This window comes from Ambystoma mexicanum, chromosome 6q, assembly GCF_040938575.1.
Source record: "Ambystoma mexicanum isolate Mex_15411 chromosome 6q, UKY_AmexF1_1, whole genome shotgun sequence".
Lineage (NCBI taxonomy): Eukaryota > Metazoa > Chordata > Amphibia > Caudata > Ambystomatidae > Ambystoma > Ambystoma mexicanum.
In genome coordinates, this window is record NC_090937.1 from 94,554,115 (window position 1) to 94,580,269 (window position 26,155).

General features: G+C 45.6%; 1 protein-coding gene across 1 annotated transcript in view; it reads right to left on the reverse strand.

The window, feature by feature from the left end:
• Positions 1 to 26,155, reverse strand: part of LOC138515171 (broad substrate specificity ATP-binding cassette transporter ABCG2-like) — an 861,659-nt gene that overhangs the window by 342,755 nt on the left and 492,749 nt on the right. The window contains exon 9 of the mRNA XM_069630157.1: positions 20,385 to 20,470. Within this exon, the coding sequence (XP_069486258.1) occupies positions 20,385 to 20,470 (86 nt within the window). The remainder of the gene's footprint in view (positions 1 to 20,384; positions 20,471 to 26,155) is intronic.

The following is a 26,155-nucleotide window of genomic DNA, read 5'->3' on the forward strand; positions in this document are numbered from 1 at the left end:
GCCCTAATTTTTGACCAGTGTATCCCACAAAGAGTTGGTCACACTGACGTAATCTTGCCAATCTTGAAATATAGAAACTAAGAGCCCTCCTAGGGTCTAATCTATGTAGCTTTTCCTCCTCCTTACTCACATGAGGGGGAGGGTAAAAAGCAGGCAGTGTTATTTTCTGTGACAGTTGAAAATCTGAGACAATTTTTGACAAAAAATGTTTTTTGACCCTAAGAACAACCTTATCTTTATAAAAGATGGTGTGAGGAGGCCTGCTAGAAAGTGCCTGCAACTCACCCTGCGGGCTGATGTAATTGCCACTAAAAGTATAGTTTTTAAAGTAAGGAGCCTTAACGGACAAGAATGTAAAGGCTCAAATGGGATGCATGTGAGGAACTTTAGTACTAAGTGTAAGTCCCACACAGGTACTTGAAAAGGTATTGGAGGAAACACATTAAGACCTTTTAAGAATTGTGTAATCAAAGGTATTTTGAAGTAAGGCTCTTCCTCCGAGGAGTGCTTAAAAATAGATAGCGCCTCTAAATAACCCTTTATCGTTCCAGCCTGGAGCCCCAGATTAGCCAAGCATAGCAGAAAAGACAATATTGTGGTAATATTACACTGAAAACGGTCCACATTCCTATCTCTGCACCAGTTACTGAACTTGTTCCAACAACACAGGTACAGAGATTTAGTTGCTGGTCTTCTGGCCGAAAGCAAAATCTCCATGACGTCATCCGGAAAGGTCCCAATCCTTGTATCTCAGCCTCTCAGAAGCCATGCGTGAAGGGTGAGTGTCTTGACCTCTGGATGGAGAAGGTGACATTCCACTTGCGAGAGAAGATCCTCTCTTTGTGGAAGAAGTATTGGAGGGCAGATGGACATGTTCAGAAGGTCCGGGTACCACATTCTCCTGGCCCAATCGGGGGCAATTAGGATCATGGTTTTGCTGAACCTCCTTACCCTCTGATTACTTGAGGGATCACAGGGACTGGAGGAAACGCGTACAGGAGTGGAAATTCCCAGTGCAACCCGAACGCGTCTCCTAGAGCTCCTCTCAGAGGAAATTCCCTTGAGTAGTACTGTTTGCACTTCCTGTTGACACTGGCCGTGAACAGATCCCCTTAAAGGGTTCCCTAAAGGGTGAAGATCTCTTGAAGGACTTCCTGAGCTAGTTCCCACTTGTGGGAGACTGATCTACCTGCTCAGAGCATCCACCGCTGTGTTTTGCTCTTCGGATAGATGAACAGCCGATAGAGAGATCCCTTCCTGTATTGCCCAGAACAAGAGCTGCATTGCTTCTCTGCACAGTGGCCGTGACCCTACTCCTCCTCTCTTGTTGAGGTAGTATATGGCCACCGTATTGTCCTTCATTATCAGGACATTATTTCCTCATACAGAGAGCAGTAAGGCCTTCAGAGCAAATCTGATTGCCCTCAGCTCTAATAGGTTGATGTGTAGTTTGGACCCCGATGGAGACAAACGACCGCTGATTGTCAACTCATTGGTGTGAGCTCCCCACCCTGTGAGTGAGGCGTCCGTCACTACCGTTTTCTCCGGCCATGGTTGCCAAAAAGATTCTCCCTTGAGGATATGTTCTCTGCAAGCCCACCATCGAAGATCCTGTGCTACTCTGGCTGGAACTTGCAAAAGATCAGACATTTCCCCTGAAAATTGGGACCATTAAGTCCCGAGGGCCCATTGAAGGGATCTCATCCTCAATCTGGCTTTAGGCACCAGAAAAATGCAGGATGCCATAAGACCGAGCAACCTGAGAAAATCGAAGGCCGGTAGATGCTGGGCATTCTGGAATTTTGTTACCATCTGCAGAATGTGGTGAGCTCTCTCTTCGGGAGGCGAGGCTTTGCTCGAGCAAGTATCCAGGATTGCTCCGATAAACTGGAGTTTCTGTGATGGTATCATGTTTGACTTTAAGTTCAGAGAAAAGCTTAGTCTGTTGAGGAAGTGGCAGGTCTTGGATAGATTCTCCTGGTCTTGTTTGGGAGAACGTGCCCTGATCATTCAATTATCCAGGTAGGGGTAGACGTGAATTCCACCTCCCCTGAGACTCGCTGCCACCACCGCCATCAACTTGGTGAAAACTCTTGGGGCGAACGTCAACCCGAAAGGCAGAACTCGAAACTGATAGGGAGAATTGCCAATCGCGAACCTCAGGTCCTTCCTGTGTTTGAGATGTATTGGCACATGAAAGTAAGCATGCTGAGGACCAATGACAGTTGGAGAGCCTGAAGGATCTGAAAGTGTGACCATCTTGAACGTGTCCTTCCTGAGGAACTTGTTCAAGTTTCTCAAGTCCAAGATGGGTCTCAATCCTCCGTCCTTTTTTGGTATGAGGAAATATGGGGAATACCAACCCTTGTTCCTTTCTGCTACAGGTACATGTTCTATTGCATCTTTCTGTAGCAGGGTTATGACTTCCTGCAACAGGAGCGGGTCTGGATGTTTGGCAGAGTTGTATCCCGGTGGGTGATTCTGAGGTTTCTTTTGAAAAGGAAGGCAGTAACCTTGGGATACTATTTCCAGTGCCCAAGCATCTGAAGTAATACACCACCATTCTTCCAGATGCTGTGAGATCCTGTCTCCCACCAGGGTCTTGTGGGTCAAAACCTCAGAGTGGCTTTGTGGCAGCTGCACCAGTGGCTGAAGGGACAGTTGCCGTTGCTGGGGCAGATCTAGCACATTTCCGTGGCCCCCGAGGAAATTTCCTTTGTCCTCTTTGACTGGCCTGTCCCCTTCCTTTTCCAAATGAGGAATAAAATCGAAAGGGACAACCCCTCCAGGAAGATGGGCCTGTGTAGGGGGGTTGTTGAGGTTGTCGTATAGCAGCACTGAGTGATTTTGCTGCTGCTTTGGAGGTCTGCAGCGTCTCCAAACTTTCATCCGACTTGCTGCCAAACAACCTCGAGCCGTCAAATGGTATATTGAGAAGCCTTAATTGCACATCCGGTGTAAAACCTGACTTCCTCAGCCATGCAAACCTGTGTAGTACCGTACTAGACGCCATGGACCTACTGATACTGTCAGCAGTGTTCAAACCTGATTGAAGGCATTCCCCCGAAGCCTCGTTTCCATCCCTAACTGTGGACAGGAACCCTTCCCGTTTCTCACCTTCACGGATGTGTTCAGCGGCCGCTGTCATACAGTCCCAAAGGGTGTATGTCAATCTAGCAAGGGTGCAAGTTACATTTGTAGATTTTAAAGCCATGCTCCCTGACGTAAAAATCTTTCGGGACCATTTCTCAGGTGGCATATGCTTCGACACAGATGTCGATTTTGTAACAGGAATGAACAAAGACGTCGACAAAAGCTTCAATGGCGTCGACATTGTCGTCATCAACTTCAATATCGTCAAGGTAATCCTCGACACCTTCGAAGGAATTGTCGACCCCGTTGAAGGAATCGTCAACACCGTCAAAACTGTCAAAGGAGCCTTTGACACCGCTGACTGTGCACTCGACGTAACCTTTTTGGGATGGTTTGTCGACACCCTTCGATAGAGGCTTCGAGGAAGTTTTCGAAGAGGGTTTTGATGGCGTATGATTGTCTGACACCATTTTTTTTAATTCTACCCCTGATTTTTGCACTGGTATCTGTTTTTTATGAGGCGTCAGGGAAGAGTCCCTGGACGACACCCTCAATGATTTTTTGTAGGATTTTCTTGTCTTAGATCTTCCCCTCTCACTTTTTGTATGAGCAGGGGCATGGCCTTTGCTAGACTTTTTTGAGGGGGTCTGGGCCTCATTCACAAAAATCTTCAGCATAGATGTTCAGAAGGCTTCCCACTTACTTGGGGAATCATGTTTTGACGGACATGTAATAACTTCCTCAGACGACCGGTCTCGTCTTTTCTTTGCCTTTTTTGAGGAAGAAGAAGAGGACTTCCTGGATCTACTCCACGACCTAGATTGTGACTCAGCCGAGTCTTTTCTCCCCCTCGACGAAAACTTCAAGTCCTCCTCCTGCACCGCCAGTTTACCTCTCCGTTCCTTTAAGGCCTTGTAGGTCATCGATTGACAGGAACCACACTCGTCTATGCGGTGGTTGGAACCGAGGCACCAGAGGCAATTCCGATGGGGATCAGTCAGCGACATCTTCCTCTCACATTTCTGGCATTTTTTTAATCCATTCTTCGGCGTAGAAGGATTAGATGAAGATGACATTTCTACGAACTGAAGCACCGTTTTCTCGATCCGAAGCGAAGCTAACGGAAAAACGCAACTGAGGCCAATGGGCGCGGCTCGAGGCATTTATACAGCAGGATGACCTCGACGCTCGACGAATGCCGCTGAGGGACATCGACGCTGCAGCCTCGAGTGGAGCGCCCTCTGGAGGAGAGAGAAAGATTTTTCCAAAGCAGCAAAGCTGAAGGTAAGGATATATATCTAAGATGAAGAATACATGGGAGGACAAAATGTATTCGAAACATATATTTAAAACATGGTCTAGTAATTACATGAATGCATGTTTGCATGCACGCATGCACACACACACACACCCATGCAAGCACACATATATATGTTTTACACAGCTTGCGCTAGTGGCCCTGTAGTTATGGTTAAATTGCTCAACCCAAAGTAAGAGCACTTTTGGGAAGCGCTTATAACTTAGCCCCACTGGACGAATCCTTATGAAACTTTGCAAACAAAAGTATATGTTCCGTCAGATTGATTCTTCAAAGGTTGGGGAGATTTTGTTAAGGGGGGGAAAAATTATTGGGGAGGTCCCAAAATGTATGGGTTTTTCCCATAGACATAATGGAAAAAAGATTTGCTCACGCCCACAGCCTAACCAAAAACTAGGTCAACAGACTTACCTGTTTGGTCCGCAGACGGACCTCCGTTTGGTCCAGTGGGCGGCGTGATGTCCGTAGACATCTGACGCACCCGCTGATTGGATGGTGAAAAGTGTGAGGTGCGTCAGATTTTCGGAAATGCCCGCATGTTGGATTCACAGACTGCAGCCCATGTCCATGAACACTTGACGCTTTTGAAAAAATAAAACATGAGCAGATTTGCAGCAAACTTGTGTAAGGAGCATTGGCAATCACCTGCAAGCATGGGTTGGCAAATGTGTCTGTGCTTCATTTTTTGAAAAGTGTAATAATGTAGGTACAAACAATAGTGATATACCTTTGGTGACTGAGGAATAGCCTGTGGCCATGGACAGTGGCCAGATTGTCCGGTTCATGGACTAAGGCCATGACTCAGACAATCTGGCTACTGCCCATGGCCACGATGGACCAGCAATGTGGTTAAATTGGGCATGGCTACCAGGGACTGGCTATGTGGTAATTATTTTCCGAAATTGGGATAGGATTAAAAGGGAAAAGAAAATGTGCTTGTGGGTACAGGTTGAAGTGCTGGATAGGATTTCAGCAAGTATGCACAAGGAGTGTCAGGAAGAACTGGAAAGCAAGGTTTTGCAAATATGTGCTGTGTTGTTTTTAAGTGTAAAATGTAAGTACATAACATAGTGATATAACATTGGTGTCTGGTGTAAGGAAGGCATGGAATCAACAGTAAGACCGACAAAAGTGACCACAGTTCAAGGGTGTAATCCTAAATCTACAGATGGGAGCAAGCTATGACCATCAAATAATAATAATGCAGTCCTATTGGTGTCTTGTCAAAATAAAAGTGTCTATACTAAAATAAACTATTGCCAATCCTTACCTCTAACTACAAATAGTGTAGGAAACAATGTTATGTAAAAGAAAGAAGTGTCAAAGAAATGAAAAGTCAGGATATTCAGGCCGTTGGCCTCCCTTCCCCACGTTTTCAGCAAAGGACAAGGTGACGCATTGGAGCTTAGCACAGTCTCTGGCTTCTCTAGCACGAGGGTGCAGTTCAAACATTAGCATCAGGGCCTTCCGTGCCAAGTCTCTTTGCCTTTTAAAGTCTCTTCTTTTAGAGGGCCTGATGCGACAAACAATAAGTTATTTTTCTTTCAGGATTCCACACACACTCAATTTCTCAGGTGATTCACTATTCACCTTGGATCCCTCTCAGCTGGGCTCAGCTCCTCTAGCACAATGTTCGCAGGATTTTCATGTATCCAATTTCTAGGGTGATTCACGATTCACCCCGGATCCCCCTCCGCCGGGCTGAGATCCATTTCAACACAATGTTCAATCATCTCCCTATGCCCAGCTTGGACCAATTTCAATTTACTTTAACACAAACTTGCTTTACCCAAAGGTTCACAGCTGATCTCCCACTGACCAACTTTATTTACTTTATCATCATCTTTCTTTACTCTATTAACATCAAAGACTTTCTATTGTGCACAGGATTTTGCTTGACCCGTTGTAGGACCACTTCGATTCACAATCCTTTGTCACTCTTTCGCTTTTGCCACCTCTCAGTTGGACACCTTACAGAGACCTTTGAATGAGCACGCACACTGTTCCGGACCACTCTGTCTAAAGTATCATATCTCGGATTCAAAGTTCAATCACTGCTCCGTTGGTCAATTTTACTTGCATTGGTTATCATATGTGCTTCATACACTGTTTGCTTCAGCATTCACCATACAATGTTGCTGCTTGCCACCTTGGCTTCAACACAGACCGGTCTGGTATCAGCCTCCCCGACTCACCGGCTGTGTTGATTTCACTGGTGCTGCTTTGTTGTAAGGGTCAAGGAGAGTACCATGTAGCAGGCGATTCTCCCCGCCTTGATTATGAAAGCGGGAGTGGCTTGCATACCTGCGACACACAATGCAGGATTCATCAGCCTGGTTTCCTGGTCTTACGCTTTCTGTTCTGGAAGTTTTGCGAAAGTAACAATTCCTTGTCAAAAAAGTCAAGGGCATTTCCCTCCTTGCAATCCCCTTCTGTTTTGCTGTCTTTTGCCTCATGTTAAACTGCCATGTTTCCTTGTGGGCTTTGCCTCGCTCAGAGTGTGCTCTTGTGTGCCGCCTTTTATCCGCGTGGGGAAATGTGATGGAAGTGAGGTCTGTGTGATGGTCAGTAATTGCCTGAACATGCATGACTATCGTATTGGGACATGTCAGGTATACAGTCCGTTTTCTCTCATAGGGAGCTGTCCATGAGAAAGTGTTTGTGTTGTGAAAGGGGGTGGGGTTGAACTCCTAAGTATCCTACCTGGTAGGATGGGGTAAAGGTGTTACAGGGAAGGGGATACCATGTCTCGCCATCGGGTATCACACTGCCCAAAGACCCTCACACCCAGGTGATCCTCGCGCACTGGTCCACCCCCAGGAACTGGATCCAAAAGCGATGACCGTGTCATGGCCACCTGGATGACAGATCCCAGGCACTAGCGGGTGAGACACCTTCAGCTTTCTAACATTGGGCAATGGGCCTAGCCGTCAGCATGGAAAAATGTGTACTGTCATTTGCTTATTTGGGCATGCGGCATGGCCAAAGTGGTAGGTTTGAATGGGAAAAAATATTCTGCCTGCGGTTACAGCCTGAAATGGTGGACTAGATTACAACAAACTTGCATGACGAGCATTAGCAAGGACCTGAAAGCATGCATTTGGAAATATGTCTTGTGTTTTACTTTTTGAAAGTATAAGAATGTAAGTAGAAAAGCTAGTGATATACTGTTACGCCTCGGCAGGCCCGAAGGAAGGTTATTGCCCTCCGTAAGGGTATGCGTCATATTGCAAACCCATTCTACGCCCACTGGCAACTGCCCTGGAAAATAGTGGCTTCGGCTCACTCCGCAGCACTCTGCGGCAAGTTTGGACTACAATTCCCAGCTTTCCGCCTCCCGCTGTCAGCTCAGAGGCGATGATGCGTGAGCCTCGGTTTCGTCCGGTTCTGCCTTCTCCTTCCCGATTTAAACCTCGGAACCGGGCGAAACGCTGCTTCTGATTAAAGTTGCATCCCGGTATTTAGAAGTTCCGTCTTCAATCCTACTTTAATTACCCGTGTACCAGACCGGTTTCCTCTTTCACGGACTGCTTTTGCCTGCCGCTTTTGGAAAACTACTTACCCGTGTACCAGACCTGTTTCCTCTTTCACGGACTACTTTTGCCTGCCGCTTTTGGAAAACTACTTACCCGTGTACCAGACCTGTTTCCTCTTTCACGGACTGCTTTTGCCTGCCGCTTTTGGAAAACTACTTACCCGTGTACCAGACCTGTTTCTTCTTTCATGGACTGCTTTTGCCTGCCGCTTTTGGAAAATTACTTACCCGTGTACCAGACCTGTTTCCTCATTCACGGACTACTTGTGCCTGCCCCTTTTGGAACCTTGTGATCACGGCATCGGTAAGACTCTTCTTTTCACCACTTGCTAACAAGCACATCTCCTGTACTCATTGTACCTTGCCGCTGAACTATATCACCTGCAACACTCCAACTCAATTGTGTCCTTTATTGTTGCTGTTACCATCCTCTTTCCACAATCAGACTTCCATTGGACATTCTTCAGTAGTGCACAGGGACGCTTTGCGGATAGTGCACCTACCCGACTCTAGTGCGGCCCTCGTTCCGCCCGGGTTCAGTTTCCCTAACTAACCTTCCCATTTGTTATTTTGCACTTCCGTTTTCATGTACTCTTTGGACATTACAGATTCAACAGCACATCAGTGGTAAGGGTTTTCTTTTGTATGATTATCCATTCTCCTTAGCTAATTGACAACTATAGTCAGGATAGGTTACATTCTCCTCTCTTACTTGTAGGTGGTTCCGGTTGCCTTGAAACAAGGGGAGGGCATAGTTCAGGTACTACTAGAAAGTAGTATCGAGGGAAAGGAATCTTTCTTAATTCCCAATTGCTCACCTCTTGTTTTTCCTTTACAGCTGGGTTCTTGGCGGCGTGTCCTCCCCGCCCTTTTGAGCGATCAGTTTCTCTGCCTGGTCCTACCCAGCAGAGAGTCATATCATTAAAAAGGTCTTGTGCCCTCACAGAGAGGAGGCTAGGTTGGAGGCCCCGACCTAGCGCTTCAATCAATAGTTCAGTCCTGTGCCTTCCGGCCACCGATTTGGTATACTTCCCATCCGGTGAGTAACATATACATTTGGTGTCAAGGCCCTGAAAGCATGGTTTTGCAAATGTGTTTGTGTTTTATTTTTTGAAAAGTGTCATAATGCAGGCAGAAAAAATAGTGATGCACCACTGGTGACTTGAGGTATAGGCTGTGACATTGGAAAAATAAGGCCATGACCCGGACGAAAATTGGAATAGGTTTGAAAGGGAAAAAAAAATGTGCTTGTGGGTACAGGTTGAAGTGCTGGATGGGATTGCAGCAAATATGCACGAGAGGGTCAGCAAGAACTGGAAAGCATGGTTTTGTAAATATGTCCTGTATTTTTTTGTTTTTTTTAAAGTGTACAATGTAAGTACACAATACAGTGATATAACATTGTTTTTTGGGTAATGGGCCTGGCCATGAGCAAGGAGAAATGTGTACTGTAATTTGCTTATTGGGGCATACAGCAAGGCCGAATCGGTAGGTTTTAATGGGAACAAATCTTCTACTTGCGGTTACAGCCTGAAGTGGTGGACTAGATTACAACAAACTTTTGCGATGAGCATTAGCAAGGACCTGCAAGCATGTTTTTGGAAATATGTCTTATCTTATGTGTTATTTTTTGAAAAGTGTAAGAATGTAAGTAGAAAAACTAGTAATATACTTTTGGTGTCTGAATAGTGGGCCTGGCCCTCGGCAAACGCAAATGTGTACTCCGATTTCCTCATTGGGGAATGCGTCATGGCCGAAGCCAATGACCCCTGGATTTGGAGACTGGCAATGGTTACAAGCCATGAGCACTGGCCATTGGTTTAGTGGACACTGAGCTAGGATGCAGTATAGGTAGAGTGAATAATAGTGGTGGCTTGGTTTGGTTCGGCTGCGGTCATGGTGGAGCCTTATGCCGTAGCAATTGAACAATGATTTCCATTCCCAGCATTTACTGCTTATAACGACACACATAAGTATGTGTTGCAAAAAATGTGTGTCTTAAAGGAGGTTTATAGTTTTTACAGATATATGAAAAGAGGAATTATTAATAATTTATATATAGTGATGTATCACCACGAAACATAGTCACTTATAAAAACCTAATAAATTGACATAAAAAACTTTGTTAAATGGATGTTAGGCTAAGATGCATCCCACCCTTGGGGCTCCTCTGCTCCAGTAGTTACCCAGTAGCATCCCACCTTGGCATACCTTGGCATTTGCTTCCTGGGTTCTTCTGAGCACTTGTCCATCCGTACTGCCTCTTCTATTTACGCACTTCTCTCACTGCACACTGCATATGTGCATTTAAAGGAGCATTGTGTACAATGTATTTGTATAAGTAAGGGAAATGCAGATACAAAAGATTTGTAAAAGATTGTTAAGTGGCAGTTGGTGTGTGGAAGCTTAATATGGTCATAGGGTTATATGTACAGTTTTTGGAAGCAATTGCTGGATGGATGTGTGTCTGTTTGAAAGCAGGCATTGAGGGAGTGTTACAAATATAAAAATTAAAAGGATAGAAGGGCTGCCCTGTGCAATAGTGTGCACATGCCATCTGGGTGTTTTAATGATTAATTGCGTAGAAAGGGGACTATGGAGACCGTGAATAGTTATAAAGGTCCATCTATTATGGTCCTTATTGTATGCTAGAGAAAAGTATTTGGGACAGAAAATTGTTTGTCATTTTATATTTGTCTCCAGTATACAATTGCACATTAGCATTCTGGGTGTGGGAGCCAACCAATCAGGTGGCTAGGAACGCAAGCTTGAACCACCGTTACAAGCCCGTGTTCCAAGCTGCCTGATGGCTGGCTCACCCCACTGCCATCTTCCTACCCACCCCCTACTTAACTTATTTCGGCGGCGGGAGGTGCCGCCGCCGTATTCGCTCCTACTCTTCGCCTCCTGCAGGCCGCCATAGAAAGTGAAGTGATGTCATCTTTGATGTGCTGAGTGCTAGTCTTAGCAGTGCACAGTGGTGACGCGAGTTATGATTGCTTAGCTTACCATAACTGGTAAATTTGTGAGTTTTTTTGGTTTTATTTGTAACCATAATGTCCCTTTAACAAAGACTTTTCATTGAATTTCATAGGTTTTCATTAGTGAAACTTAACCACAACATACCTTGTCTTATATATTTCAACTGAGTGAATTGTTTTGCTGTCGGGCGAGAACATTTCAGTAATAAGGGTACAGTAGAGAACACTAGTTCAAGCAGTAGGCAACATAGGGAGGACAAGGCACAGTGAGGCTGTTGAGAGGTGCAGCCCACGAAGGAGAGAAAAATCATGAACAATCAGATGGTAAGTGAGGGGCTTGGCCATGAACGGATGGATTTGAAGGCAGAGAGTAGAAACTTGAGCAAGAGATTTTGCAATAAGAGCCAACTGGCATTCTAACGTAAGCTGAGGTGGGAGAAGATCTGGACAGGTTGTGGAGGGAGCTTGTGGAAAAACTGTATACTTTGTTGAGGGGAGAAAATGAGTAGTGGGAGAGGCCTAAGCGCTGGCTGGAACAGCAATCCAGTCTATTGAGGACCATGGTGGAAATTAAAGTTTTGGCAGAGTGGTGGATGAGATGCAGGAGGATTTCTTGAAATTTAGAAAGTTGATCTTGGTTGCCTTGGCAGTGGCACTCAGGAAGTGATTTAGTTTGCCTCAGGTAATGGTGCCAGGAAGTCAAAAAGAAACATATCTTGGGAATTGGAGTGTGGGGTTGGCACTGGAGACTGGGTGAAATATGGCTTCTGTCTTAGAGGAAGTTAGCATCAGGCATCAATTTGCCACTGAGTGACAGATGGTGGAGTGGCAGTTTTTTAGTGTGCTCTGGGATGTCGGGGATAGAGGAGAGGAAATAAAAGAAGATATTCTGTAAAGATATAGTAAGAGAAGCCAGAGGAAGAGATAAGTTTAACCAGGTTGAGATATATAGAGGTAAAAGGAGTGGACCCAGGACTGATACTTGTGGGACTCCTACTGAAACAGTGGTGGGGTAAGAGGTGTTAGTGTTCCACAGGATATGAAAGGAGTGGTCAAGGAGACATGAGGCAAACCATTGAGTACACTCTCCTTGAAACCTGCGTCTTGGAGAGTTTGAAGAAGGGGTGAGAACTGTTTCTGTCTAGCTTTTGTGAAATCTAGAGTATTTACAACAAAGTCGCTGAGAAAGAAGTTAAAAACAACTGTCTGAGACTTAAGGTGGGACTGGTATCCCAAGTACTCCAAAGCTCAAAAGAGAAATGTGTCCAAAAGATAATAAGGAAGAGGGTCCTGCCCACACAAGAGGAAAGGCTGTACGTGTAGAACAGAAACAAGGCAGTGAAGAGAAAAGAACAGGGAGTAAGTTACTATTACAGAAACTCACTCTGAATATTAATGAATGGAGTAGCAGGAGTGGACTTTTGTGTTGGACCTCAGGGTTCGAACAAGACAGTAGCCTGTATGGAAGGAACAGAAGAGTGACTAGCTCCTGGAAAAGGAACCAGCACACTGTTAACAAATATGGCACAATGGACAATACAGTGACAAAACAGAGGAATGGAACAGAGATTGCCCATTGGAAACCCGAGCAGCCAATTTATGGACAAATTACTTTAATTTGATAAGCACAAGTGAGGACAATAACAATAAAAATATACCTTCACAGAAATATTCGGGGAAAGAACAGAAAGTGTAAGTACATGAGGTTCAAGATGGAAAACAAAAAGAGAATTTCAGACTAAGAAGAGAATTGAGGAATGAACTGGAGACTATAAACTATGAACTGGAATCAAGAAACAAAAGAGACTAATCCATAGACTAGGATCAATGAAACTACAGAGAAACAACTGATTAAAACTCTGAGCTAAATTCAAGGAAACTATGAACTGGAATCAAGGAAATTGAGGACACATAGCAAGAGACTCCAGGTAAGGAACAAGGGAACTGTAAGCAAAGAGCAAACGCTGCAGACATCAAAGGACTGTAGGCAGGGGAGCAGAGACAGCCGCAAGAAGAGGAGCTGGAGAACTGCAGTCAGCCCGGCACTAGGCTGCAGACAGAGAGCACAGGGATTCAGGCACACAACAAGGGCACTGGAGCAGAAACAGATTCTGGCAGGCACCATTGAACATCAACAGGGATAAGCAGTAACCCTCAGTTCAAAGTAAGAGGGTCTTGAAACACTCAACGCAAGCAATATGTGCTCCTTCAGTCAGCTGCTTAACCCTTTAAGTGCCAAGGACGAGGTATCTCGTCCTTCGGATTACCTCCCCAGTGCCAAGGACGAGATGGCTCGTCCTTGGCACTTAAGGGGTTAAGTAATGAAGCACCCTACACCGAAGCAGGCTCATGTCCGGCACCTGGAGCCCCACACCAGAAGGTACTCACCCCCCTCCCACTCTAAATCTGGGAAAGTGAAAGTAAAGCAGGTTCATCTGACTTCTGAGGATTGTAGTTCTCAAGCTCTTATATCATAACAGCGAGGTTTCCAAATAGGAATGAAAAGGTGCATTATGGGTCATGTCATTTGTGCAATCATAAAGGGAGGTCCCCATACTTTCCAATGGGACAAGTCAAACATCTGTATAAATATAGATGAGTATAAATTGTGAAAATGGATTGCAAGCCGAAGCTAGTATGCAGAGGGTGCCTTCTAGTGTTCAAGTGGAACAATCATGACAACTCTCTCAATGGTTTTAGAGTAGTGTTGTAAGAGTGAACAGAAGTTTTTTCTTAAGAATGGTATGAACCTGGTTATTCTTAGAGAAGGCTGGGAAGATGTCAGTTAATACACAGTGATTGAAAAGGGAGGTGAGAGGAGAGCAGGTGGCAGGTGCATACTCTTTGATTGTTTGGGTGAAAATGAATGCATTGGAGCACATAATGGGTCGCTGGAGTGAAGGATGGGTACAAACTCAGATGTTTGAGGTGGGAGAGGTTTGAGCTATAGAGAGAGTAGGAGTAGAGGGTGCTGGAGAGAAGTGGAAGGGGACAGGGAAGGGGAAAGGCTAGAATGGTGTTCAGCGTGTCCCATATGTTAGTGATTTCACAAGTGATATAGGTGGCAAAGTAATTAGTGGAGAAGGGGATGGTTGTGGAGCAAAGTTTACAAGGTCTAAGCATGGCCTACATGATCATGGATATTTTACAATGGCTAGAGCAGAGAGAGGATATAACATCAATGTAGTAGTAAGATTTGGCACAGCCAAGAACAGTGATAAGGGCAAGGAGATATTCCTTGTAGTTATGAGAGTAGGGCAGTGAGCTTTTCAACAGTATTGTAAGGTGAGTCACATAGTTGACCGTAGCTGTTAGATGGCTGTGGAGATCTACGGTTGAGGGCAGGAGTTTAAGGGGATGAAGGAGTGGGTTGGATAGTTATAGCCAAAATGGGTAGCCAGGAAATTGTTGAACTCAGCAGGGGGTTGTTTGACATAGTGACCAAGTGGTGGAAATGAATGCTTGGAGAGAGACCCTAACTTGGTCAGGATTTGTGACCATGGAGTCATGCTTGGATTTTCTTTGGGTAAGTGCGGGGATAGCAAAAGTGGAGAGAGAATGGAGGTAGTGAAGTAGATGAATCAGTGGTCAGAGGGTAAAGTATTTACAGAGAGAGCAGTGGAGTCAAGTGAGGAACATGGGAAAATGGGATCGAGCAAGTTGCTGTGAGTGTGGGTAGGAATGCTGATAAATAAACTAACATAGTTGCCTTTTTTTGTCTCAGGGTCGGGAGAAGGTGCAGATGTCTTTTGTGGAGGCCTACCAATGTGGCATTGTGGATAGGAGGACACCACATTTTGGTAACGGCCAGCACAGAGATTTTGCGGTGATATGCGTCAAAGAAGTCAGTGAGACAGGACTTTTCTTTTAGAGAAGGAATGTCTATGCCAGTGGCCCAAAGTGAGTTTAGTTACAGAGAGAGTGGGTGGAGAGAGAGATGGAGTGAGTCTGCAGAGAGAGATAATTGGATCAGATGATGTTGGAGCAGGTAGGGTGCTTATGAGAGGACCAGCCAGGGCACTATTTAAAAGATGTAGAGACGATGGGCATGGCCAGAGAGGGTGGAGGAGAGCGGCTGGGAAGCAGGAAGTTTTCTGGGGTAGGTGGAGGCCTCAAAAGATACAAAAAGCGGGAAAAGTCAAAAGAATGAGCAAGATGGGCAGAAGTATCATAAGGATGTAGGTTGGTAGGGTTATGGAGGGAGGCAGTTAAAGTGAGGATATGACTACAGAGTGCATGGCAGCAGTGCTTACTTTGTTAGGTGAGTGGGGGAGCAGTAGGAGCAGCGGCTGTGGCCGTAGGACCTTACAGGCAAAACAGCAAATGTGATAGATGTCTGCTTCACTAAGCCAAGGACAATCTGTGAAAAGACACCTAGTGGTTCAACGATGAGGGATGGCACATAATTGGGATCTCCAATCACCAGGATGCTTAATTTTAAAATGGCTACTGTGCAGCCCAAGGACAGGCTCCCTTCAGCACCAAGCAGGAGCGTTGTGCAGGGGGATGTGCCTGACTCAAGAGAGCAGGACGGTCCTTTTTAGGCAGGTCAGGAGGGTCGCTGTTGTGTGATATGACAGTCAAGTGATTGGAACCTCCAATCAGAAGGCTCGCTGATATGTCTGCCGTGCAGTCGAAAAATCGGCTTCCTTCAACTCCAAGCTGGGACTTTGTGCACAGGGTTGTAGCTGGGTCTAGGGACAACACAGGAGTGAAAGCTAGTTCAATTAGGCAGGGTGGGTTGGGGTGGTGGTCACTGTGGCCCAATACACTAATCACATGACTGGGGACTACAATCAGCAGGCTGTTGTGCTGCCCATAGCTAGGCTCACTTCAGCTTCAACATGAAGTACCATGAAGTGGGGAGGGTGTAGCTGAATCTGGGGTCAGGAGTTTATGCTTTCTCCCTTAAACAGGGTAGGAGGATTGGTGTGGGCCACTCACCGGTCACGTGACTGCAAACTTCAACGTTGCTGTTGTTTATGGGAAGCATTGAAGCAAGAAAAGGAAAGCAAGTGAAAGGAAACACTTGACCTTGAGAGAACCACTTTTCTGTTTACAGAGCTTTTATGGGCATAGATCATCTTTGGTGTCACATGAAAACTTATACAAAACACCCATTAGCCATTCCAGAGTAGACATTCAACAGACAGTCAAGAGGTGACACTGGGCAGTAAATACATAGCTACAGAGGAACACACAGTGGCCCACTGATTGCTCCCCCGTGTCAGGAAGCTACAACGACATTGCAGAAGGCCGGGAGAACGCATATGGGCAACCTACTCACTTTGGGAACAAGACGGGTTCGATCCCCGATTCAGTACTCAGTAGCTGTCTGAAATTTCGTACAATAGCAATCATTAATACCAAGCAACTCACCATGCCACACATTGAAATGTATGACTTTATGAATGCTTTCTGACAACCCACAACACTGAGCAATTGCTAGATATACCAAGATATTTTTTGCTTTCCCCGGACAATCAGCTGTTTCCAATGTTCCATCGGATTTTTCCCTGCCAAATAGTAATGCCCAGATTCAATAACTGTGACTACAACATCACAATATTTCACACAGCAACAGCTCTTGGTTCTGAGATAACATTCCCATAATGTGTTAAAGAAGGGTAAAAGTGTATCTTAATTAAATAGTATTTTCTTTTTAAATGAGTTAGTTTTTTTAAATGAGTTAGTTTTTTTTACAAATGTTTTCATTGATCCATTTCATTGATCTATTTCATATCAGATTAGATCTACATTTTTGTCCTATACATCTGGTTGGTTTAAAAACATTTCTAACTGTAATGAGTCAAACTAGAATAGTGTTCCGATATTCAGGAATCATGTTCCACACATCTGAAGTTAATATAGCGTTCCAGAATGATAAAACTGCAAAAATAGTTGACTTGTCTTCTGCAAGCAGAATTGACACCTATCAGCTGGTCCGATAGCACAGCGAGTAGAGCGCTCGCTTTGACATCTGTGCAGAGCACTTTTGATTCTTGTATATTAATCCAGTGTTGAGTCTGTATTCTCTTTTTGACTGCCAACGGATTATTTTTCATTGTTTCTATATTGGTATTCAAGACCTTCAACGATTGATTGCAATTCTATATCCATTTGTTGAGGAGGCAGTTATGCCCAGCATTTGGTTTGCATCTTAAAATTTCGATTGGTGGTGAACAATCTTCAGTTAGTGTTTTACGACATAGGTCCAGGGATTTCCATAGTACTATGGAATGTAGCGATTGCATAGCCACCTCAAATCATATTGTCAACATTGGGAATGAGCGAGGTAGAGACATGCACTTTTCTCCAAAAGCACCCTACAAGTATATCCCAGGTCTGCCATGGGAGATTTTGGGTTGCTTCCCCTCCATACGTTAGTATTGGTGTTACCTTTTGGCGGTAAAATAATACTAACAGCTATAATGAAACTTTGCCATATTTTTTGTGAAGAAATGTACCTTTTCTTGCCAGTGAATCTACTTTTCTTTTTAACGCCTTTACCCAATGTCGCTTGCTTATGCTCGAGTTCAGCCATACTCCAAGGTATTTATAGGTATGCACCTTGGTAAGTTTAATTGACTGGAGAAAAATGTACAGTTTTTTACATCTTCTTCCTTAGTTATCTCTGAAAATCATAGGGCCTCATTACGAGTTTGTTGGTAACCGCAGCGGTAAAACCGCCTGGTTACCGCCGCACTCGTATTACAATTCCGCCTCTGTGATTCCAGGAATTACCGGGGCATTACAACCCCGGTTTCCCGGGAATCACGGAGGCGGAATGGTGTTAATCTCCATTCCCGTTGAGTCCTATCTCGTAATGCTGCCGGTGTTTCCTCGTCCGCCTGCAGGCGGGCGGTGTTAAACCCGCCAGGTCAGACCTGGCGGGAACATCACCTCCCGCCTACAGGAGTTGTGATCGCCCGGCATGGAAACAACGGTGGCGGCGGGTTTACCGCCACCGTTGTGTCCATGCCGGGCAATTGGTAATGAGGCCCATACTCTGGCATTTAGTAGTATTGATCTCCAAATTGTTAGCTTTCACAAATTCATATAAACAATCAAGTCTACATTGTAGCCCCGGTCTGGATTTTATCAAGGATGATCAGGTCATCTGGCGTATATTAGCCATGGTAACGGTGCATCGTTCAAGTTTGGAGGATGGGCTCTTACTCCCTCTTGAGAAAATGGAAGGGAAGGTCAGAGATGTACAAATTAAACAGAGTTGCCGCCAGGTATCAATTGGCACTGCAACTGCTCCTTTAGTCAATAATCTCACCTGGAGAGAGGTGTTATGATAGCAGGCACGGATGGCATCTATAATATCTATAATATCTGTTGGACATTGCCATCTATGCAGTTTTCCCCACAATTTGTCTCTATGGACCAAGTCGAAAGCTTGTTTTAGGTCTATGTACAACACATATAGTTTAGTTTTCGATATTATGGCCTCAAGCTTCAAGATGTTCAAAACTAGTAGGTCCCAACACCTTTTACGAACCCTGTTTGTCATGGGACGCTTCTATTGGTTAATGTAGCCCAGGTGGTATGTCGGCTGAGGAGCATGGTAGAAAATAGTTTTCCTAGGGGATCTAACAGGGCTATCGGCCTATAGTTTGTTGGCGCCAATCTATCTCCTTGTTTATAGATCGGGATGAGAACCGCTTTTTTCCACGTGTCAGGGACTTGCTGGTTCTTAATTATCATTTCAAAAATGTATCTACGTAAATCCGCCCAAGCCTCTGGATTGGATTTGAGGCTTGTATTCGAAAGGACATTCGGCACAGGGGCCCGTGAATTGCTTAGTAGTTTTATTTGCGCTAGCATCTCATACTTCTCCCAATGAAGATCCCATACAGTCGCTACCATGTGCGCCGTTCAACATCTTTGCAGCCAACAGCTTTACCCCAAGATCGCACTCAAGAGGGGGAGCATACAAGGATGTAAAATGTGCAATCCACTGTTCTTCCGAAACATCTAATATCAGTCTCAATTCTGGGTTCTTATGGTTATTTAGGTGAGACCATATGTTTCAGGTATTGTGATTTGCCAACACAGATAGCATCGCTTCAGCATCTACTTGTAAGCGATGGGCTCTCGACATCACTAGCCAATTTCTATAGTTTTGATTGATTATCTTTTGGAGTCTTAAACGTTCCTCTGTTGGTAAATGCTTTAACTTCCTCAAAGCATAGCGTTTGCTTTTTCTTTTTTTCACAAGTTCTTGATGATATGTGTGGTTTTAATTGGGAGTAGTTGTTCTAGGCTTCTGGGATGTAAGTCTAAAGGAAAGTAATAACCAATCAAAATCTAGGCAGTTTTCTCTTTCTTGTGTGCTGATAAGGAACTGAGTATTGAAGTTTGAGACATTTTCTGTGCTTATTTGAAGTTGATTGTTGCCAGGATTTAAGGACAGAGAAGGTAAGGGCAGCAGAGATCTTTTTGTTGTGCTGTTTTCCAGGACAATGATAATATCATGTGATCACTCTTAGTCGTACATCTGATCTGCATTCAGTCCAATTCCTCCATCAATGGTGCTGACACAAAAAAGTAATCCGAATAGACGCACAAGTTGCCTCTCTGCCAGGTATGATGTGGAGGTATGTCACCTTTCAACTGGCCATTGAGTAGGTGTATATCCCGCATTTTAAGTTCTTCCATCCATAATTTAGCTGTGGTAGATAAGTTACCTTTGCAATCCTAGTTCCCACTATGTTGAGTAAATGGATATTCAAATCACAACAGATAACGAAATTTGCTCTCAGTATTTAATTTGTAATTCATCAATAGCGATGAGGAGAATGTTGATGAAGATACTCTCTTTTATCCCTGTCGGACTCCAATATAGGTTGCAGATGACCAGCATTTGGGTAGGAAGAATAGCTTTCTTGCAAGTCGAGATGATCGTGATCTGTATAAAGGGATTCAGGGTTAGATGTTCCTCCATTGTAAGATTATTCCCGATTTAATAAATGTCAATAGTCCCACAGAGGGACAGCCCATAGATCGGGTCATTGAAGGATTAAGGAATACTTGGTATCCATCACACAATGGCTGATGTCAAAGCCATGTTTCTTGGAAGCATAAGATGTCGAACAGGTCTACAGAGTCTACTGCAAATAAATGAGTAAGTCCCTGCGTGTTCCAAACACAACGTTTCCATGGTGATGGGTAATTGTTGTATGATGGCTATTGGGAGTAAAATCGTTGTGCTTTTTTATGGTGGACCATTGTCCAGCTACATAGTTCAAAAGTTCATAGGATGTATTTGGATGTCAATGAAACACTGAATGTATATGTGTATTGAAAACTGATCTTTGAAGATTAAGAAGTGACGCAGTTAAATGTACATGACTTATAGTTTATAAAACAGGATTTCTGTTGTGGATGTAGCTTTATGCAACTCCTGCATTTGAATACATGTGGCAAGTGTAGAATTGTATTGACTTACCTGTTTTGAATGCCACCCTGTAGATCACTCTTTATCCCAAAGAAAATGGCGCCAGCACATAATGCCTGTATCGCTGCGAAAAGCAGCTAGAAAAATGAAGTTTTGATATTAAATAAAGGCAGTTGAATATTTTGATGTTGTACTACAGTTTTCTTCAGACCACTTTTTTCCAAATAATGTACACAATCTATATCTCAGTTAACAATGTATAAAAAAAATCACAATTCCCATAAAGTTTTTAAGAATATTCGCTTTCCTTTTTAGCACAGAATCTATAAATCATCTCACATTCAGGAAACGCCAAACAGCCTACACTAAACAGCCTGCTACTACACCAAATAATATCAGGTTTTCTATAGCGATTCATAATGCTTTCTCCTAAGCAATGTAATAATAAATGTTATTATTAAATAATTGAATGGTTCTCAATTTCTTGACATCTTAATTAATGAGTGGAGTCAACGTTGATGAAATTTGCACTTGCAATTTTCTCACAGGCTACATGTGAATATCAAGTGGTTAACACCTGATCTAATATCCTTCTAGAAGTGCCACTCCTTAATGAAATGTCACAAGCAGCTGAGAAATCCAGCCTACTATTTCCCCAATCCCTGCCCATTAAGAAGTGATGCCATGATCATATCATAAACCTGTCAGCCTTTTTTCCTGGCCAACTGCACTGACAACCCATTGATGCGGTACATTACAACCTTTACACTCTTACAAGAACACAAACAGATGCATAAAGAGAGAAGCCCTCCTCCAGTGCCCCCTAACAACTAAGATGGCTCATCCCCTATGTTCAGATCGGATCATTTTATTCATCATGCAAACTGCACAGAGGTCCACTACCAATTACACTCCGTGTGAGCATTCCTCTGCATACACTTTTGATTGTTGTAGGTAAGGGATGTACTTAAGGAATGTAAATTACTGTCGGTCCCGGCTTTACGTGTCAAAAGTGCAGTTGTAATTTACTAGCAGAGGCATGATCTGCACAAGTAAACTATGGTCTGTGCTAATATTGTGGATGTTAGTTTAGTAGTAACTTATGTTTCCCTATAGTTATCAAGATATTTATCATGAAAATATGAAAACCCTAATTCTCCTCATCATTGAATGGACAAGCGATTCAATGGATCAGTGAATGAGCTACTGGTTGTTAGTGCGGGATTCAGAACACGATGGAGGGAGGTGGTCGCTTATGTGAATGGTCATCAGTGATACCACAGGTGTTCTCATTTGTTAAGTCATCAGTCACGCCTTTAATGAGGGCATCTGTGATGTCATGGTTGAGAGATCATGAGCAGTGCATGTGGGGATTTAGTTTGAGTAACTAGCCAAGACTGTTAAATTTCAGGGTGTTCCTTTTTTTGTATGGTAACCTTAATATAATTTCCACTAGAGGTGTTCCAAGGAACTTGTAAAGGATTTTAAATAGGGCAGGTCTTTTGATTGGCTGGAAATCAAATGTGCCACTCTTTCAATGCCTTTTTAAAAAAATTCTACATGTTTAATAATGATTTTCATAATGAAATATAATAACGCATCATTTGTAATGCATTCAATATAGAGCCACTAGGCTGTATTTAGGACATGTATAAAAAACACACCGTGCATCATGCAACCATCATGGCAAGCAGCCTTTAACTGTCACCCTTGTTTAATGTAACCAGTCGAAAAAACAAGAGGAAGGCCTGCAGCCTTTGACCAATGAGCATGTTTTCACATGGGTGGGGTACATCCAGTAATTATAAGTTACTCACTGTAGTGACTAACATACTTTTAGTCCTTAGTCCCCTTTCCTCCATACTGCATGGGCATCCCTTCCAAGGTATGGGAGGCGGAACCTTTTTCACCAGAAAAAACCTTCTTCCCCTTTAAATTTAGAGGTGCGCGGGGGTGCGGCCCCGGGAGCATGCGCTGCCCTGACTCCGCCCTCTGGCGCCACACCTCAGTCCCCATTGACGTGTTGACAATAGAATTAACATTGCCTAATGACACCGGTATTATTAGGGGGAGGGTGGTGGGACGTATGGAGGAAAGGGGACTAAGGACTAAGAGTACGTTAGTAACTACAGTGAGTAACTTATAATTACTCTTAAGTCCCGTCCCCTTTCCTCCATACTGCATGCGCGATTACAACTGAATGTAGCCCCAGGGTGGAGAGGAGACCCTCCTTAAGCAAATAGGTTCCTAAGAACCACCTGTCCGAAAGCTGCATCAGATCCAGAGCCGGCATCCAAATAGTAATGCTTGCAGAAAGCCGAGGGAGCGGCCCAAGTGGCCGTCCTGCTTATGACTTGCCAAGGGACATGGCGCTGGAATGCGATGGCTGTTGCCTTGGCCCTGACTGCGTAGGCATGCATGTTGGCCGGAAGTGGCTTGTGCTAGGCCTCGTACGCTACTTTGATGGCCGAGAGCATTGAGCAGTATATGGAGGACTTGGAGGCCTGATAGCCTGTTCTTGAGCCTCCGAAAGTGACAAACAGGGTGTCTGATTTGCGAAAGCCCTTGGTCCTGTCAAGGTAGAATTTCAAAGCAGGCCTGACATTTGGGCAGTGCAGCACTCTCTGTGCTTCGTCCTTAGGATCGGCAAAGAACGTAGGAAGGACTATTTCCTTGTTCAAGTGGAAAGCAGACTGCACCTTGGGCAGAAATCCTGGGTGTGTCCGAAGGACTACTTTGTCCCTGTGAAAGGTAGTATATGGTTCAGAGGCGAGCAGCGCCTGGATTTCTCTGACTCTACGAGCCGAGGTGAGGCCGGCTAGTAAGGCCATCTTGATGGTGACCAGCCTGATGTCTACGGACACCACTGGGTCAAACGGTTTGTGCGCCAGGGCGCCCAAGACTATGTAAATGTCCCACACGGGGTGCAGCCTCTTGATGGACGGGTAGAGCATTGGGAGCGCCGTTAAATGTTTCTTGACAATAGGATTGGAGGAAAAGATCCCCTCCTCTGAGTTCCTGTAAGCCCTGATGTCTGCGAGGTACGTACGGCAGGTGTCCACCTGCATTCCAGAGTGGGCAAGGTGCGCCGAGAAGGAGAGCACATTGCCAAAGTACATGCCAAGGGGTCGATTTCTTTGGAGTCTGCCCAGTGGCAAAACCTGGTCAATTTACTTTTATACTGGGCCATGGTAGCCTTGCTCCTTGCGCCCTGTATGATTTCCAGATTAGCCTGGGAGAGGCTGAGGTGCCGTAGCGTTACCTGCTCAGGCACCACGCTGTGAGTGCTAGTTTCTGTGGCGCAGGGTGGATGACCATGCCCCCTTGCTGCACCAGAAGATGTGCTGGCCCGTCGATAGGTGAATCGGAGGCATCCCCGAGAGGCTGAGCAGCTCCGAAAACCATGGCCTGACTGGCCACCATGGAGCTATTAGAATGATGTTGACCAGGCGAGACTCCTTGATCTTGCAAAACACTCTGTGGATCAGCAGAGTGGGCAGGAAGGCATAAGCCGTCATGCCGTTCCACTGTATCTGCAATGTGTCGCCCGGGGAGCCGGGGCCCTCTCCCTGCCAGGAGGTGAACTGAAGTCACTTCTTGTTGTGCCAGGTGGCAAAGAGATCCACCTGGGGATGACCCGCCCTGTTGAAGATCTCCTGAATAACGAGGTCGTTTAGCTGCCACTCATAATTGTCTGCTCCCAACCTGCTGAGCCTGTCCGCCTCCAGGTTGGATTGCCCCCAGAGGTGGACTGCCGTGAGGTTGATGTAATTTTCCAGGGCCCACTCCCACATGCTGATTGCCAGTCTGCAAAGAGGAGGGGATCTGGTGCCTCCCTGCTTGTTGACATAGTAGATACTGGTCGAGTTGTCTGTCTGGATAAGGACAACCTTGCCCCTGAGAAGTGGGCGGAATGCTCTGAGGGCTAGCCAGATGGCGTTCAGCTCTAACCAATTGATGTGGTATTCCTGCTCCTGTCGAGTCCAGATGGCGTGGACCGAGAGCTCGTCCAGGGTGGCTTCCCAGCCCTGGAGCGAGGAGTTGGTGGTGATGGTGGCCTGCAGGGTGGGAGGCGAAAGGGCTTGCCAGTCCGTAGGTTGCAGTCCCTGGACCACCATGTTAGGTACGGGTGGAGAGATGGAGGAACGTTTATCATCTCAGATTGAGAGCCCCACTCCTGGTTCCATGAGGCCGCGAAGTGCAGCTGAATCCTCCTCATCCTCAGTCTCATGTGTGGGACGGCTAATAGGACCGCCACCAAGAGACCCAGGAGATGCTGGTACCACCATGCCGAGGTCACCTCTCAGCTGAGGAAGAGGGTGGTGGCCCTCTTGATGGCTGAGATCTTGTCCTCCGACGGAAATACTTTCTCGGAGCACGTGTCCCAGATGAGGCCCAAGAATGTCAGAGTCTGCGTGGGCTGCAGCTGCGACTTCTTGAGATTGAGTGAAAAGCCCAGATCATGCAGGGTGTTCAAAAGGGCACGGGAAGAGGGGTGAACCGCTTCCGGAGATGGAGCCCTGATGAGCCAGTCGTCAAGGTATGGGTAGATCTGGAGTCCCTGCGCTCTGAGGAGGGCAGCCACTGTATTCATGAGTCTGGTAAAGACCCTGGGGGCTGAGTTGAGGCCAAAAGGAGGGACCTTGTATTGGAAATGGTAGCCCATGATCCTGAACCGTAGGAAAGAACGATGGGGCTGCCAAATCGGGACATGTAGGTACGGGTCCTTCAGATCCAGAGAGCACATCCATTCTCCCTTGCACAATGTCTCTGCTATAAAAGCTGGCGTAACCATCTTGAATTTTTGTAGAGTTAAGGAGAGGTTGAGGGTGGAAAGGTCCAGCATAACTCTCAGGCCCGCCTGGTTCTTCTTCTGAATGGCGAAAATCTTGCAGTAAAAGCCCACGCCTCGCTGGGAGGCTGGGACTTCCTCCACTTCCTGGCTCTCTATGAGCGACCGGAACTCTGCCAGAAGAGTTGCTGTCCAAACTTGAGGGAGTGGGGGGGAGGAGGGAGGAGAGGCTGGGATGGGTAGGAGGTACCCTTTGGATACTACAGAGAGGATCCAGGGGTCAGTGAAATTCTGGCACCAGACATGTGCATGGAGAGCAAGCCTGCCCCCCACTGGAGACACATGGACCCAAAGGGGTGTGTCATGCCTTCTTTCGCTCGGAGGCTGTTGCGGAGGAGGGGGACTGGAAAAAGCCCTTACTCCCCCCCCATTTTTGTTGCTTGCGCCGATTTGGAGTCAGCGAGCGGTCAGGCTGCCTGGATCTCCTTTCCTGGAAGCCGTGGAACCCTCCGTACGTACGCCCCTTGTCGAAGCTGTGCTGTGACTGGGTGTACGATTTGGGCATGGTCTTTGTCAATATGGATGAAGACTTGGCCGTTTGTGAGCTGTTTTTCTTTTGTCCAGGTCTACGTCCGTGGTGGAGTGGAAAAGGTTCTCCCCTCGAACAGCAGGTCTAATATGCGTACCTGGGCGTCCGGGTTGATTTTCGCTGCTCGGAGCCAGGCTGTCCTTCTCATGTCCGTGGCGATACAGATGGCACTCCAGAGGTGGGAATATGGGCCACGGTGCATCCCATGAGGTCCTGCGCCACCAGCTTGGCCTCAGCCAGTCCTGCCTTGAAACGTGATTGGCTCTGCGTAGGGAGTTCCGGGAGGAAGTCTGCAATTTCCCGCCATAACCTTTGGTTAGCGGCAGCCAGCATGGCATTGGCGTTGGCCTGACGAAGATACAAGGACGCGTTGGAATAGAGCTTCTTCCCGTACGCCTCCAAGATCTTCTCCTCCTTGTCTAGCAGCATCACCGAGGAGGA